At 40.3% G+C, this 17,980-nt stretch overlaps 1 protein-coding gene across 2 annotated transcripts; it reads left to right on the top strand.

The window, feature by feature from the left end:
• Positions 1 to 7,018: 7,018 nt before the first annotated feature.
• ak4 (adenylate kinase 4) lies at positions 7,019 to 17,133 on the top strand. Of its 2 annotated transcripts, none has more exons than XM_048976311.1 (6): positions 7,019 to 7,141; positions 10,452 to 10,623; positions 11,667 to 11,786; positions 12,996 to 13,168; positions 13,275 to 13,393; positions 16,164 to 17,133. In XM_048976311.1, exons 2-6 carry the CDS (start codon positions 10,479 to 10,481, stop codon positions 16,348 to 16,350), a joined length of 744 nt encoding a protein of 247 aa, XP_048832268.1. In that variant the 5' UTR covers positions 7,019 to 7,141; positions 10,452 to 10,478; the 3' UTR covers positions 16,351 to 17,133. The 2 variants fall into 2 exon arrangements, with proteins under 2 accessions (XP_048832268.1, XP_048832267.1); XM_048976310.1 differs by lacking the exon at positions 7,019 to 7,141 and adding an exon at positions 9,931 to 10,092.
• The last annotated feature ends 847 nt before the right edge of the window (positions 17,134 to 17,980 follow it).

Raw genomic sequence — 17,980 nt, 5'->3', positions numbered from 1 at the left:
AATATATTTACACAAAACATAAATAGTTAGTCAACTAAATACAGTTAACATTTGGCACAGTGTCCAGGTGTAGGAGAGACCGGGCTGGTTGGCACAATTTCCATTTAGTACTATTTATCTCAGACAAATATTACATTATAATAACCAAGCTACATGCACATTAATCCTTAAGAGCTCAGCTAAAAGTCAGACTCATTAGATTACAGAAAACGGTTACTGTAAATAGTTTATTCAGCTATAAACATGTGGTGCACTTGCGCCAACCAGCCCCGAGACGGGGTTGGTTGACACACATTATGCGACCGATTGCCATAACATTAAAGTACTATGAATTCTGTAAGTATCACACAAAAATAAACAGAACTTCTCCTGTAATCCAAAGACCACACATCCAGTGGCAGTGAAATAATGCTTTTGAATCTGCACTCAAAATATTTAGCCAACTGAAACATTGTGCAGCAGACTGCTAAGAACAGTAATAATAACAGTAAAATCTTGTCCAATGACAATTTTAAAAGCATAATCTAATTCCCTTTCATTCTCCAGATGATTTTTCAAATAAACAATAATAATAAGAAAGATATAATATCGGGTTTGAGATCTGGAGACAAATCTATGGAGGGGGAGCGGATTCAAAACCCTTTCGTCTTACTTTAAATGTTAGGATTAATAGGGATCCAGTTTCTATGCATTCATAAACAACGATCTTATTCTACACTGACAAGCATACTTTAATTAGCGGGCATATTATGCCCCTCAAATACGGAATTTAATATTTGTTTTGCTTTGCCAAGTTCTGAGAACAACAGAAGAGTAGTTTAACGCCACATGGCGAGTGGAGTTGTTCCCACTCTTCCGCTTTTCCTGAATCAACAGCAACGATGACACTGGCGTGCGAAAACAAATACCAGTCAAATGAGTCCTGTAGGCATGATAAAAAAAGTGCCCGACAGCTATCGGCGCACTAGGGGGAAATCGTTCTTAAACTAAACCAAAAATGCACAGTACTACCACCGGCTGGGCAATTAAATAATCAGACACCAGCAAAATGTTCACAACACATTTTTATGCATCAGAACCGTGGAGATTCCACGAATGGTGGTATGTGAATGAAACAAGCAGATGTTGAGTTGTGTAAGTGTGCATAATAGGAATTCTTAAGTATCTTTGCATGTCATGAATTTCACTTGATGTCCGAGGTGGTGCAGTGTTCGGGCTGGTACCTCACATCGCTGGGAGCAGCAGTCGAGTCTCTGACATCGTTCCGTGCGTGTGGAGTTTGCATGTTCTATCCAGGAGCCGCGACCCCACCCAACATAAGAAACTGGGCGGTGAAGGTTCTCAGCTATATGCAGATCCCTCTGCTATTTTACCAGGGCTTCTATAGCAGATTTTCTTGATCGCTTTGGCACATATCATGAAACATACTTAACATTCTCACGACTATAAGAGCCTTTCTCAGAGGAGTTCATGCACATAGCACAACACCATTGTTTATCTGCAAAAGGCTGTAAATTACCCAAAACAATTAACTCGTGTCACAAAAGGAAAAACTCCTTCCAATGAATTAGTCAGTGCCACTGAAATGAAAAGTACAACCAGCACTGTTTGAACCATGAATCAAAAATACGTAGATAAAATAGATAATGTCATTGTCATGGTTCTGCGCTCTGAGCTCAGGTTCTGAATGTCAGGTGTTTCCACTTTCTCCTTGTCAATGTCTGATCATTCTACGCTTGTTGATTTGCGAATGTTTAGTTATTTGGAAAATGTGCCAATGCAATCGAGGAAAAACTAATATTTGCTGCGTGAGCTTAAAAATGCCTAATTAGTGACATGAACATGCAACTTTGGCAAGCTGACACGTCAAAATTAGGCAATTATTGAGGCAAAAGGTTAATTGTTCCACAACCGAGAAGAAATTCTTTTACAGAAAAGCACAATACCTTAACTGTTTTAAAAGTTAAATTCAAAGTACCCTCACACATAAAAGCAATTATTGAAAAAAAACTAACTCCACATCATTTGCAGAGTAAGACAGATTAGAGGCCCCCATTTTTTTTTGCAAAATAATTCAAATGACAATAACTAAATCCCTAAGTACTAATACAATAATGGCCTTTATTATACTCAGTGCTATAAATAACAATTTCATACCTTGTGATTAATGGTTTACTTAATGACTTAACTTGTCTGTTCATCCATTGTCCATAACCGTATATCCCATAGAGGGCTGTGGTGCACAAACAACAAATATCATACTAATGTTTTGTGTGTGTGTTAAGTAGCAATACAGGATAATTAAAATACTTTTGAAGTTCCATTTTCTGTCCTGGTACAATCATTAGTCTAAGAACTCAATGTCATCTTTCTTTATGAGATGCAAACTGATCTTTAACATGGACTATAGAGAACAATGAAAAGGAAGAAACAGGCTTTTTTTCACGCCATGTTGAGATTCACGGCTAGATAACAAGCTTCCTGTGTTTTTAAGTGAGAATTATCCTGTATAAAATGTGGAAGAGAAACATGAACTGAACTGAACTGAAAGAGGAATTACGTACATTTTTAAGAGGGAAAAATTGGCACTTTTCAGTCGATTAGACTCAGCCATACCTATATGCCTTATTTATTTATATAATAGTTTATTTAAATATGATTTCCTTATATGTAAAATATAATGAAATGTGTGTGAAGATAAAAGCAATATATGCTATTGTTGTAGTTGTCAGTGATAATGAATAATTAACAGCTCACCGCGAATGATAACGGACACTACTAGAAGTAACACTGTTAAAGGGGCACTCACCTTCAGTTCATTCATTTGGTCACCCAGCATTATAAAATAATAATTGATGTTAATGATGTGTTGATTAATATCAATGCAAAATGGACTCAGTTTGACAATTACTTTTAATCATAATCATGAAATGACACAAAAATGGCACATTTCCATTTCTCATATATATATAATATAATATATATATATAATACACACACACATACTTCGATACATGGGTAAATTCTGCCAAATTTTCCACTTGTTTTTTTAAGCCCATGTGACCTCTCTGTCCAGTTCAGGCTGCGGGGGTGTAAAGTCGGCCGCCATCTTTCAGTTATCACAGTACTGTACCTTTAGAATGGACAGCATCAGCACTGTGATAACTGAAGGAGGAAAGCCTGTAGCATCAGGCAGAGCTGTGGGTGTCAGCGATGTGCAGCTGCGCGCTAGGATGCGGGGGCTGCAGTCCAGGAGGCAGGACCCAGTGGCACGGCAGTCAGACAGCACACATGTCACTCTGGTACGAGTGCCCTCATTTAAATACCAGCAATAATAAAATGTGTGCAAAAACTTCAGAAGATAATTTGTTGTTTTTGCTGATTCAAAATCTTTATTATTGTCTGTTGGGGAAGATTTTTTGAGTAAAATATAAGTAAAATGAATTAAATATTGCAACATTTGCAACCAAATAACATTTTTTGTTACTTTATGTTTACTTTGAGTAGTATATTTTAATAATAAACATGTATATCTTCATATTGTTTACTTTTCCTTTTTATACAGCTTGAAATACTATAGTAAATTAATAACCTGAGTCTGTGGCACTATAACACGCGCCCACCTTCTCATTGCCTACATTTCTGGAAACAAATATGGTCGCTTAACCAGTACAGCACACGAGCTGACACGTTTGAACAGAACCTAAGAAATTGTTTAATCGGACGTCCAAAACGCCCTATATTCTGTACTGAATTAAGACACGCTGCAGGGCTATAGTAGTTGCTCGTCTACTTGACAAAAACCACGAAGGTTTACTCACAGTACCTCAGATTAAGATAATGAAACTGCTCACGGTCCCCTCCGTGCCGCTTACACTGTCGCGTGCAAAATTTGGGGCTGCGAGGAGTGCGAAAAAATTGATCGGCGCATTAATTTGAAATACTAAACCTTGTGTGCGTGGCGTGTGTGTGTGTATATATATATATATATAAATATATGTGTGTGTGTGTACATCAATCATATATTATCAATAGTCAGTGTTACCAAAAAAGGAGTTCAACTTCATAAACAAACAAATAGCGCCGTAGGACAGCGCTCGCTGACAGGCGAGGCTGCTCACGATCCCCCGTGCCAAACACACGCTTACGTCATTCCAGGCACGACGGCGTGGCTCCTCCCCCGGCGCTCAACCGTCCAATCACGTAGCGCGCCCATTGGCGTCGGCTCCGATTACAGCCGCGCCCCTCCGCGCTGTCCGCTCCGTGTAAACAACTCGATTAGTACAGTTAGCGATCGTAGGGCCTTAGGGATTGCTGCCAAATTTATTAAAAATAACATCTGCGCAACGCCGCCGACAAACAGCACCAACCCCTAATGTAGAGCTAATGCAAGCGAAGTGCTAGTTTGGGGAATTGCGAGTCCACGCATTGCTTTCTATAATGCGCAACGTCTGAAATCCAATATAAAGAATTAAATATCATAAGCAAACAAGCGAAACAAGTTGGCAAAATATAGAAAGCGCAATGATATTTAGAAATTAAACGCAGCTATATCAAACACTGGCGACCAGTTGAAGACACATGGTTACATTTCGAGAATTTATACGTAGTTCGCTGTAAATAATAACATGACGTGGGCGATGCATTTGCAGAGGAATTTATTCACAAGACACCAAGAAAATAGATGTGCATATATATTCCACAACTTGACATTTGTATTAAATGTTACTATTACCTAGATTTGCAACTGTTGTTTAATGCAACCAAAATGCTAACGCCCAGTACCGTACACACCCCTTTCAAAGCAAAAACATATACCCCATGTTTAAATAAGAATCGTAACAATGGTCGGATGATAAATATTATCCAACTAGTCAATATATTTTTTCTGTCGTAAGCATGCCAGCAAAGCTTACCCGTAATTTTCCTGTTATTCTCTTGTGTTTACAGTAATTTTTAATGACGCAGCAAGAGCACATTGAGCAACGTGATTGTCGCCATTTTTTGTTGTTATTGAAATGGTTTAGCCATGTGACAAATAGAAAACCTCGCTTCCGGGTCGAGGCTGCTAAAAATGCTTAAGGAAAAAGTACAGCTAGGTAATGACACTGTCTGAGTAGCGCAGCAATCAGTGTGTTAAGTTTGGTTACACAGTATAACTGCAACTAAGCCTATATAGCTTAATATTGTGTTGTTTGTTTATGTCAATTAGATACTGCAATACAGATGGTCCGCTATTTTACCATAGTAAAGTTAGTTTAATCTTATACTTTTGATTAATATCATTAACATATACATCGTTCACTATGATTTCGTGGATAAACGACATAATTCAGTACAGGGTAACCAAACCGACACGAAACGACACGTTATATATTTCACACAGAAAACATTAAGGCACCCACCATCGCAGTATGTGTCTCTGCTGGGGCTACCGATATAGGAACCGTCACAAAACTACTACCAGACTCGCAAAAAGGCTTACAGAGGGGAAATCTCGTTCAAACTATCTTCTTGTCGGGTTCATTGTATGAATTAAGGCTATCGATGAAAGGCAGAAGTGGATACTCATATGCTGAAATATTGGTTTTATTTATTTTTGGCAATTTTTTGAATGCCAAATGAATCAATGAAATTTATTAATCTCTTCAACCATGTGACCTGGTGATGTCAAAACAACTCTGACATGTACAGACTAATATTCCTCACATACCACAAGGCATGTTTTTGGAAGTACAGTGGATATAAATCTCATCTTACACACCCCTGATAAAATGCCTGGTTTTTGTGATGTAAAAAAATGAGACCACAATAAATCATTTAAAAATATTTCCGACCTTGAATGACACCTATATCCTGTACAATTCAATTGCAAAACAAACAAATTTTGCAGGGGTATAAAATGTACAATAAGCTCAAACTAATACCTTGCGAAAGCACCATTTGATTTAATTACAGCGTTCAGGCTGGTACCCCTAGTCTAAGGGGACATGTAACTGATAAGGGTGACAGAGAGTCTGCTTGGGGTCACTGTCATGCAGAAAGGTGGAATTCCTCTTCATCTTCAGCTTTCTATGAGACACCTGAAGGTTTGGAACTGTTCAAAAGTCCCTCCACCTTGACTTAAGCTCCAGCTGCAGCTGAAGAACACCAAGCCCAGACCATGCTTCACCGTGGTTATGGTGTTAATTTGGTGATGTGGGGTGGTGTTTTTTGTGGGAAAATTGTGGCTATAAAGGTCAACCTTGGTTTCATCAAACCAAAACACATTTTCCCACATGCTTTTGGGAGACTATTTTTTTTGCAAAATTTAACTGGGCCTGAATGTTTTTCTTTGCGAAAAAAGGCTTCCGGCCTGACCCCATAGTCCAGATATAAGGATAATAATGGAGAATGTTGTCGCAAGTAGTACCACCACCAGTACTTTCCAGAAATTCCTGCAGCCCCTTCACAGTTGCTGTAGGCCTCTTGGCAGCCTCCTTGACCAGTTTCCATCTCGTCTTTTCAATAATTGCAAGGGGCGTCCAGTTCTCAGTAATGTCACTGTCCTCCCACATTTTCTCCACTTCTTGATGACGGTATTCCATGGTGTATCTCATGCCACGGATGTTTTTTGTTTCATTCTCCTGACTGAGACCTTTCATGAATAAGATCCCTTTGAATCTTCGCAAACTCTCTGCAAGCCATTTTATCTGCTATAGGATGCAACCGAGTAAATGTCAGGAAGATCCTAATAGGATAGCTGAACTTTATTTGGGGTTAATCACAGTCACTTTAATCGATGGCAGGTGTACACCCAAAAAGATGGAATTCTGTAACTAAATCAAAAGGTGTTTCAACAAACCGTTAGTTTAAGGCTGTGTATACCTATGCAACCAGCTTATTTTTATATCCTCACAGATTTGTTTAACAACTGAATTGTACTGAATATAGATCACATTAAATGTGGGAAACACATGATTTATTGTAGTCTCCTTTTAAACACGGCATTCTAACAGGGGTGTGGTCTTAATTCACGCAATGATCCCGACTAGAAGATAGTTGAATGAATTTTCTCCTCTGTAAACCTTTTTGCGTGTCTTGCAGTAGTTTTTTGACGGTCCCTATATCGGTAGCCCCAGCAGAGAGGGATACTGCGATGGTGGGTGCGCTCCGCCTTAATGTTTTCTATGCGAAATATATAACACGTCGTTTCGTTTCGATTTGTGGTTGTTCTGCATTGAATTATGTCGTTTGTCCACGAAATTGTTATCATAGCAAATACTGTATGTGTTAATATCTAATGCAAAGGATAAGTTTTCCGAATGTCAAACGAATGTTGAATATCAAACTTCACAAATGGTAGTTACCGCTATTATATCGACATTATTATATTGTATCGACATTGCTGTCAGAAAGTGATCCGTTTTATAAATGGAAAGTCAGATTGTTTAAATGGCTAGTAACTAATATTTTTCCCATTAACATTCATAACTTCCCCGTGCATTTATATAATAATAATAATAATAATAATAATAATAGTAGTAGTAATATTACTATTATTATTAACAACGTCTGGTTCGATCGATACTCTTAAAATTATAGAGCAATTTTGAATTACACAATATAATTTTTTTTTTATATAAATAGTCATAATTCAATATTTTGTACCTTTCATATCTGCGGTCAAATATTCTGTCTCTATCGAGTTGAGTGCGGTTAAAAAATGTAAGTGCGCAAATAATGTAAGTACTGCGGTACATGACGTTAGACGGGCCGTATTCTCGGACAACCTGTAAATCGAACATGTTTACGATATGAAGCTTTGTCTAATACAAATTAACAAAGTCATATGTTTATACCGTGTATCGAGTTTTAAAAATGAAACTGCCTGAATATTTGGCTGTAAAGATTCATCCAAACAAATTGATCAATGTAGCAGAGTTTAAAAAAAAAAAAAAAAAAAAAAAAACGAATCCCGAGTGTGCTATGATGGATCGCTATTATGTCCACGGTCTCTGCCACCTTGTAGCCTTATGCTGTGAGATTGGGGAGGCCCCTGCTCCCCAGGAAAGGGGAGGTAGAACTCGCAGATTATCTTAGAAGCAGAACGTCCACGGTGGTATTCTCTGGGATACTTCCAATGCCAGGTGTGAGCCAGGCCGAGTTCATTGAGATAAGGAGATTAAACATGTGGCTAAACGGGAGGTGTAGGAAAGAGGAGTTCAGGTTTATGGGGCACTGGAGGACCTTCTGGAACTGGTGGGACCTGTTTAAGCCGGATGGGTTGCATCTGAACCCGAGGGGAACCAGTGTATTGGGGAGGCGTTTGTGTAGAGTAGCTGAGTAGTGTTTAAATTAGGGACTGGGGGGCAGACAGTTTGAGTTCTAAAAGCTGAAATCACTAATCTGTAGGATAGTAAGGGCCAGAGTACAATTTTAGGACCACTGTTATTCTTAATTTACATTAATGACTTTGACACCGATATAAACAGTAAACTGGTTAAATTTGCAGACGACACCAAGGTGGGTGATGTAGCAGGTATTGAACTAGTGGCACAGAGGCTACAGTGAGATCCTTATTTGCTGATACCTGGCAGATGAAATTTAATGTAGATAAATGTAAGGTAATCCATGCAGGGGGCAGAAATATAAAGTACAGGTATTTTATGGGTTTCACTGAAATAAAGGTAGCTGATTATGAGAAAGTTGATGCTCGGTGTGTATGTTGATGCTTCCATGTCCCACTCTTGCCAGTGTGGGGAAGCAATAAAAAGGCCAATAGGATGTTGGGTTACATCTCTAGGTGTGTGGAGTTTAAGTCAAGGGAAGTGATGCTACTATTATATAATTCCTTGGTAAGGAGGATTGTGTGCAGGTTTGGTCACCATACCTTAAGAAGGACATTGCTGCCCTGGAAAAGGTGCAACGTAGGGCTACGAGAATGATTCCTGGTCTTAGAGGAATGTCTTATGAGGAGAGGTTAGCTGAGCTGAATCTGTTCAGCCTCGAGCAAAGGAGACTAAGGGGGGACATGATCCAGGTATATAAGATTCTAAGAGGTCTCAATGCTGTTCAACCAAATAGCTACTTAAATATTAATTTAAATACTATAACTCGTGGCCATAGGTGGAAATTAACGGGAGAACATTTAAAAATGAATTTCTTTACACAGCATGTAGTTAGAGTATGGAATAGTCTTACTGCTAGTGTAGCGCAAGCTAAAACCCTGGGTTCCTTCAAATCAGAGCTTGATAAGATTTGAATAACTCTGACCTATTAGTTAACTTCTCCCCAAACGAGCTTGATGGGCCAAATGGCCTCCTCTCGTTAGTATCTCAAGAGAACCGTAAAAACATCCCCCTTACTAGCCATCCAGCGCCGACTACCGTTCTGTAGTGTATTTACGCACATAAAGTTCCAGAGTCTATAATTTGACCGTTCTTCTGTGACTTACTATGAAAACCAAATCTAGAACCATATTTGAAACGTAATTCAATATGTTCGAATTTAATTTAACGTTTTTGACTAGAGGCAGACTAGATATAATTAAGATTTTATTATTATTTATTAGGTCGGATGCCTCGTATAAAATATGATATGAAAAATGACCTCAAACTTTCATGGGTTTTAAATTGTCATCCCTTTAGTGTACCTGCAGGATTATGCACTTGCATAAATCAAAATTAACTTATTCTTACAAAAATCAACACGTATATTTTAGAGAACTACAACTACCAGAAGCCTACACGAAGGCGTACTTAAAAAAACACATGCTTGCGTATTGCAACTTCTGGTATTCTGGCGACTGAATGCTTGCACATTACTGATTTCGAATCAGATTATCATCGCTCACTTCTTATCACAGCCCTTATGAGCGAAACGAGACAAACCGATTCGAAGTCAGCTGCTATGTGTGATGCGTTTGCGCCCATTTTAATGAGGATTTGTGTATTTTGGCCATCGGGACTCCCCCCCCCATTCATTTGCAAAAAAGATACCGTTTCTTAAAGGCGCAGTGGGCGGAGAGTAACATTTCTGTGCAAACTTGGTTTGAGCATTTTCCATGTTAACTTAAAGGCTTCAGTATTAGTAAATAGCAGAGATATTGAGGTGAGCAAACAGTTGAATTTCTCCCGAGTATATATTTACATGCATTGTTATATTTGTTTTCTCTGCAGCAGATGGGCTATTGTGCTAGTTCAGATGAGCACGAAGTTAGTTATTTTGTCATTATATCTAAAAATAATGCGTGTGTCATAATCTACTGCCGTGTAAACTGGTATTTGGTGCGTTGTGTTTTAGGAAGGTTTGTACGTAAGAAGGCGAAACGTACGCAAAGTGCGTGACTATTGGCGTGCTTATCAATAACGAGTTAGCTTCGGAGTTAACAAACACTAGAGCGACTATTTCATTTGCTGGTCTTAACAAAAGCCATCGGAGGTTTTTTTTATTTGTCTTTGTGTTTACAGATCACTGTTTAGTTGTCCAAATAGGAAATGGCAAATAGGATTTTCCGGGCTGTGGTGCTGGGTCCTCCGGGCTCGGGAAAGGGAACCATCTCGGCGAGAATCGCGCAGAGCTTCGGCCTCCAACATCTGTCCAGCGGCGATTTCGTGCGGGAGAACATTTCTGCGAGCACCGGTGGGCATCACGATACCTCCCATGCGACCACGCCACATATATGAAACGTGTTCATGCATAAAGCTCAATGAAGTTGAAAGTGGCTCAAATCTACCTGCAATAATAATACTGGATAACTTTTCCCTTAACGGCAGTTGACGGCCTTTGAACACAAATGCATTCGGTGTTAATGTAATAGACGCCCGGTTTTTAAATTACTTGTCTTTACTGACAAGAATATCAAATTTGTTTGCCTGCTGCAAAAGGTTTTATGCATAATTAATTTACTGTATTTTATGCGTTCATAATCTGTCATCGAAGTGTCACAGTGATTTAGTCACTATTAACTTTATATTTCTACTAATGGAAGAGAACTTTGTTTTGTGCACACTGGGCTAACTCTGTCCTGCTGTAACCCTTCTGGCTGCAACGCCTAAATATTTACTTATGCAGAGCTTTGCTGTGGTTTTGGCATGTTCAGACACATTTTTTTATCTTTTTTTTTTGCAAAAAAGTAATTGATATTTGATCAAATCTTTGAATAATCGGGATTACATATTCTAGATGGATTGCTCACTGTTCGATTACGTTAATAATACTCTGCTATTAAGTCTGCTGTAACTTTCATGCTGTACTTTCGTCATGCATGTTAGTACGTGGTTATAGTTGTTACGCGACATTTGACAGGAATTATAAGCTTACACAGCTCATTAAGTAAACATAAAAGCCGCTTATTGATTGTCAGGCGAGCGGTGTTTGATAAAGACGGACTATCAGGCATTGTGACTAGTAAACTTTGTGACGATATGAAAAATATGTTAAATAAGAAAATGTATAATTTAAAGACATCCTTTTTTGTAGTTCCTGTTATTAAGTTGTTCACATGCATTGCGTGTTTTGAAGCTGTTATCTTCATAAATGTTTAATGTTTGAGTTCGTAGCTTATGAATCTAGCAAAAAATTTGCTTCAGTATCAGGGCATTTGGGCAGTATGTACTCAGCTTGCAACAGTTAATTTTGTTAACAGCATCTCAGGAGTCTTGCTTTTTTTCTCTCCCCTGTAGAGGCTGGTATTTTGGCAAAAACCTACATTGACAAGGACCTGTTGGTCCCAGACTGTGTCATGACATGTCTGCTGCTACCCCGACTGGAGCAGATGACAAGACACAGCTGGGTCCTGGATGGTATGAGGCTGATGTGTTTAGCATGAAGCAAAAGGCTTCTTGGAAGCGTCTTTGTGCAGGATGTAACATTTCAAATTTCATTTTGCCTACAGCCCAGTTTTAAACAACATCCCTTAATAGACTTTCCTTCAAATTTGACACCAGTGATACAGACAACGGTGCTGTAAATCGTCTTTGAAGGTTCATTTTTGGATGCAGTTAGAAATGTCTGGAATGGATGGAGTAAATAACATTTATTTAAATAGTAAAGTCTTACTCAAACTTGATCGCTCTTAATGTTGGGGGGCGGCTGGCTGTTGAAAATTTACAGGCGTTGTTTGTTTTAGGCGGGACACGGGTTCAAACCCAGTCAGGAGATTTATAAGTTACTAAATGAGGACTGTGAGGTTACTGTTTGCTTATTGCACTTTGTAGCTGAGGTGGGCAGGGGGTGGGGGGCTGTAGGGTGATTCTTCTGCGTTTTCGTTTTGTTGCATACAATCAAAGGATTAAGCAAGATTATTTTACAGCCATTTTCTGTAATAGCTTATCCAATACAAGGCCATGGTTGGCCTGTAGGGATGACAGGGGACACCCTGGATGGTTGGCCAGTTCATCACAGGGCAAACACTGACTCATGCAGTTATTTAGGGCAATTTATCCATACTAACTAACTTCACCATTAGTCATCAAACTGTGGGGGGAATGGAGTTACTGGAGGAGTCTGATGGGTCATGGGGAGGTGATGAGGAGGTGACGAGGAGGTGATGAGGAGAGGCTGGTGTGTGATTCTAGCCCTCAACCATGGAGGAGGAAGACCTTGTGCCTCTTAAAATTAGATGCTTTTAGTTTTGGTGTAGTGATTGGTCACCAAAAAATGACTAGTTCCTAACTTAGTAGAGTTACGAAGAGCTAAGCTGAGACTTGTCTTATATCTAAGCATATTATTATTAGGATTGCAAAATTCTGGGAATTTTCCTGTTAAATCCCATATATTCCCATTAATTCTCATGGAAAGTTTCCAAAGTGGAATATTTCCAAAATCCCCCAGTTTAACTTCCCATGGAATGGAAAGTTTCCAGAAATTTTCCGCTACTTTGCAACCCTAAAATGTAATATCGATGCAGAACCACAGCTTTAAGTGTCTTGGTTGGGAACTGGCCCGATTCATTGTGAGAAAGTAAATCTGCAAGATTTACCTGAGAAACACACCTGCATCCACATTCCCAGGCTTCCCTCGGACGCTGGCCCAGGCCTCCGCCCTGAATGACACATGCTCCCTGGATATGGTCATCAGCCTCAACATTCCGTTAGAAACACTAAAGGAACGGTTGAGGCACCGGTGGATACACCCGGCCAGCGGGAGGGTGTATAACATGGAGTTCAACCCCCCTGAAGTCCAAGTGAGTGCCTTCTCCCCACCCGGCTCCAGGCTCAAGCCTGTCTGCCTGTATCTGCCACTGCTTCAGATGATTCTTCAGCTTTTTTCAAACTTGCGATTGATCTCAGGGTATGGATGACATCAGCGGAGAGCCGTTGGTCCAGCGTGACGAGGACAAGCCTGAGGCACTGGTGGCAAGACTGAGGCACTATAAAGACATCGCCAAGCCAGTCATAGATTTATACAGGTGGGTGTAAAGACAATCAGAACGATAGAATAGAATATTTTCATTGTCATTGTACACATTGAACAGTGTTGGCCATTCCCGGTCCAGAAGCTACAAATCCAGACCAAGATTTTGTTTCTACCAACCAGTTGAGTATAAAGAGTCAGTCACAGAGGACTCAACTGGTTGGTAGAAACAAAATCCTGGTCTGGATTTGCAGCTTCTGGACCTGAAATAGCCAACACTGTCATAGAATGAAACTCTGTGTGCTTTCCCACTAACGCTGCATGTTATAAAAGATAAATAAAACTAATAATACTATGGAATATGGATGTACAGTATCACACTGAATGATGAATCAAAGTGGAATAGTATATTCACTTATTCACATACTTGGCAGCATTAAACTGTAGTTTTTTTTTTTTAATCATCAGCATGCGATTAAGAATTAGCAGTTGTTAGGGGGGGCAGTTTGGGTGATGTGTGCATACGGAATGCTCCTGGGGGGTGTGGTGGAGTGATGTTATTTGAGTTTGTTGTTTCTTGCCTGGTTGAGATGATTGATGGCTTTGGGGTAGAAGCTGTTCCTCAGCCTGAGAGTTTGCATGTTCTCCCCATGTCGTCGTGGGGTGTTCCCCCACAGTCCCAAACTCTCCTGTAGGGCTTTCCAGAGGGTAGGAGGGTGAATAGGTGGCAACAGGAGTGTGTTGGATCACTGGTGATGCTGGTTGCTGCCCGGAGGCATTGAGTGCTGTAGGTGTCCTCCGGAACCGACAGCTGGTTCCCAGCGATCTTCTGTGACGCCTTGGTGACGTACTGCAGGGCCTCCCTCTCTGTGGTGCTGCAGCCAGTGTCTCGTGCTGGGATACTGCATGCCAGCATGTCATCAGTGATACAGCAGCAGGAAGTCACACGCAGATCTTTGCTGAAGTCAACGTCCTTCAGTGATCCCAGAAAGCTTTGTGGCTGCTGAGTAGCTGTCCCTCAAATTCAATGGCCGTGTGTCTTATTTAGTTCTGTCTTGTTTCCTCTAATCCTTGTTTTTTTTTTGTTTGTTTAATACATTTGTCTAACTTTGTTTCCTTGTTTGTCTAAGTTTACTATATCTCAAGGGGTGCAGGTCATCTTAACTTCATTTATATGAGACTGGAATATTAGTACGAATAGCAAAATGATGATTTAAGTACAATTCTCCAAAAGGGAGAGCTTGCTCTGTAATAAACAGTAGCGTTTTAAAGCGGAGTAGCTTCTGGCTAGTTCATCGTGTTTCAGAGTGCAGCAAGAACAGCCGACAGTTAGACGGCTTATGATTTGTTCTGTGAGGTGTTCAAAAACATCTTGATTAAAGCCTCATGTTAATAAAAAAAATAACCTGAGCTGGAGCCTAAGGCGGCTGGTGTGTGCAGCTGGCTTGCTGACAGAAAGTAATATGTGACCTTATTAAGCACAATGGTGAATTATGTGAGCGTGTAACTGGAGTGCTGTGTGTTTGGACTGCAACTGTTAAACGTCAGATCTGCAACAATGTTAGAGGAGGCGCCGGCGCAAGGGAACATGCAGGATGAAATTTGCAAAACATCTAGATACGATGCAAATCAAGTTAAACAAGGACAAAGGGGCTCTGCAGGCTAGGAATCTTTGCTCATGTCCGGAAGGTCGTTGGTTTGACTCCTACAGCTGGCACAGTTATCATATCGCGGGGGGGGGAGCTTGAGCAAGGCTCTGAATCCTTAAACTGCTTTAGGAGGTGCCAGAAAATGACCTGCATTATGTACAGGGCAATGAGACAACAAGTGCTTCTGCCGGGGGGGGGGATCTTCTTCCATCACAGCACTGTGATGGAGCAGAGAGTCTGAAGACCTGTATAAAGAGGCTAGTAAACCAGTAAGAGAGGTATAAGGAAGCCGTTTGTAGCAAAGCAGAGTTGGACAACTGCGGAACTGTGGAGAAGGAGAGCAGAAGTGGTTAATTCACATGAGGAAGGATATTGCTGCATTACTGCAGCAGAAGCCTCTGCTCACGTCTAAGGAATATCCACTGTGTTAGATCCGGGGCAGCATTACATTTTCGGTTTTGGATTTGGGTTTATTTTCCTTATTTTATTTTACGTTGGGGGAGCACAGTGGCGCAGAGGTGAGTCTCACACCTCTGGGACTTGGGTTTGAGTTTCCGCCATGGCGTGTGGAGTTTGCGTGATCTCCCCATGTCATCGTGGGGTGTGTCCCCCCCCCCCCCCCACAGTCCAAAAACATGATAAGGTGAACTGGAGTGACCAGAGTGTGCCTTGCACCCATAGCTTCTGGGATAGGTTTAGGATCTCCGCCCCAAAAAAAAATGACAAGTGGGTATAGAAAATGCATGGATTAATGTGTGTCTTTATAACTTCGGCTGGGAGGTGTGGCGGCTCAGTACCTAATACAGCAGCTTCACGTCTCCCGGGGTGTGGGATTCGATCCTCATCCCCGGCTCTGTGTGTGGAGTCTGCATGTGCTCTCTGTGTCGGAACGGGCCTCTTCCTGCAGTCCGATAACCAATGACATGTGATTTGGTGCTACACCTAAGCCACTCATGGTGTGTGATTGAGCATGTGAGTGTGTGTCCTTCAAACCTAGTGCATTCTGGGGACAGACAGGCTAACCCCTACTCACTACCTGGATTTGTAAAGTCAATAGATGGGTAACCTAAGGTTAATCTATGACAGACATTCCTGTTACGGTTCCGTTTAACAAGAGAGGATCTGATCGTACAAGAATCTGGCGCCACCAAGGTGACCTACATTTGTCATCATCAGGTCCAAAGGAATCCTGCACTCCTTCTCAGGGACAGAGACGAACAAGATCTGGCCTTACATCAACTCCCTGATCACGGCCAAGATTCCTGAGGTGCAGGCCTCTTCACAGCCAGGAACAGTGATGGGCTGCGGTGAAGACCGTGGGATCGAATCTGCTCAGTACAACACGGAAAGGCCCCAAGTGTAAAACTCACCATGTGTCAGGACAGGCAGAAGCAGAAAACCTAATAAACAGTCATTTAGTCCTTTATTGTGAAATTCACTGAACAATGACTTAGTACATTACATTTAACAGTGTGTAACAATAGCATATTATGCAAGAAAATATCAGTGAGCTCTAAAACTATTACTCAACCAAAAAGGTGTTCTGTAATACCCTATTTATCGTGCATTACAATCAATGTTTTATGCAATTTTTAAATTTAAAAATAACTGAAATACAAGGTTATAAGTTAGCGTTTATGTTAAAAATCTTCCAGAATTGGACTAGGAGATAGTTAGGTATTAAACAATTCCATTACTGCTTTTTGCATGTTGGTTAAGAATGAGCAGCTGTCCTGGAAAGATGTTGCTGTTTCTATAAATAAGCGTGTAAGTGAAATTATGTGCCCAGAGTAAGTTCTGGTGGGGTAAACACTGAAATACGGTTCTGATGCTGTTTCTGTGTAAAATGAAGATGGAAATTTTTCTCCTGTTTGATGTCCTTACATGTTCATTGTTCTTGCAATTTTTTCTCCTCTGACCTTCAATGTTGCTGATTTTTTTTGGGAAAAAAAAAATGTTTTCGCTTGAAAAGTTTGAAGCTATTTTGCACCTTTGATGCGCTTAAAGAATTTCATAAACAACTTTCTAAAAGTAAAGATGTTTAAACTTTTGAGGACCTTGATGAAGGTGGAATTTGTCCACTGGTTGCAGTGTTGCTTGCGAATGTCTTTATATTTAGCCAAAATTAAACTACATTTCAAGGAGAGCATTGGCTCGTCGTTAAATTTTCTACTTTAAATAAATGCTGCTCATTGCTTTCAGCACCTTTAACAGCAGACACTACAAAGAAAACATCTATTGCTATGCAGACCTGAATGTCTCAATTTGTGAAGCTACATGTGGTTATAATACATACCTTTAAAGGCATGCATTTACTGTTGATTTTATTGCCTATAAAATTTTTATTGCCCATAAAAATTGCGGAATCGGTTGTAATTTTAGCTGTATTCTTTAGTCCAACAACCATCAACTAATAAAACAAGTATTTTGTCGAAGATCTGTCGTCTTATAAAAACAGATTTTCACCAGAATATAACTGGTTTAAGGGAAATTTCATTGAAAGCTGAGAGTCACTATAAAGTTTATTTTCTTCAGCAATATCTCAGTACGTTTAGTTTGCAACTCTCATCCAATATCTTGCTGCTATATACTTGGCAGTTTTTGCATAATCTAACTGATAATAGCAGATAGATATAAAATTCTGTATAAAATTTGCGTGCAGGTTTCTAATTACAAGGCGCCCTGGTACAGTCCATCAGCGCTTATAATTACTGCTAATATTTTGAATGGAACGCTTCAAAGCCTCTGCTGCGTAGCTTGATTTTCCTGCATCTGCTTCAGTTTCGGACGGGTCTAAATAGTAAAACAGCTCAAACGAGTCACCCAGCAATCAGGTCCACCCTGATCGGCAAGGTGACTCCGGTTCCGCGCGTTCGATCCACTCCGCGTTTTCACACCCGCCGCCGAAATCGCCTTTGGCTTGTAGTGATTTCTGACAGCGGCCTTTTTGATGACTGTCCCCGCAAACAGCACTTTTCTCTCCGGATGCGAAA

This window comes from Brienomyrus brachyistius, chromosome 15 (genome assembly GCF_023856365.1).
Source record: "Brienomyrus brachyistius isolate T26 chromosome 15, BBRACH_0.4, whole genome shotgun sequence".
Classification (NCBI taxonomy): Eukaryota; Metazoa; Chordata; class Actinopteri; order Osteoglossiformes; family Mormyridae; genus Brienomyrus; species Brienomyrus brachyistius.
The sequence above is the reverse complement of the archived record's forward strand: the minus strand, read 5'-3'. Positions and strand labels throughout refer to the sequence as shown.

What these genes read in the sequence shown, in the direction of transcription:
- ak4 (XM_048976311.1), top strand. Translation starts at nt 10,479, where the DNA reads ATGGCAAATAGGATTTTCCGGGCTGTGGTGCTGGGTCCTCCGGGCTCG. An exon ending in TCAACCCCCCTGAAGTCCAA is followed by an intron (nt 13,169 to 13,274) that starts GTGAGTGCCTTC and finishes GATTGATCTCAG; the next exon opens with GGTATGGATGACATCAGCGG. An exon ending in CCAGTCATAGATTTATACAG is followed by an intron (nt 13,394 to 16,163) that starts GTGGGTGTAAAG and finishes TGTCATCATCAG; the next exon opens with GTCCAAAGGAATCCTGCACT.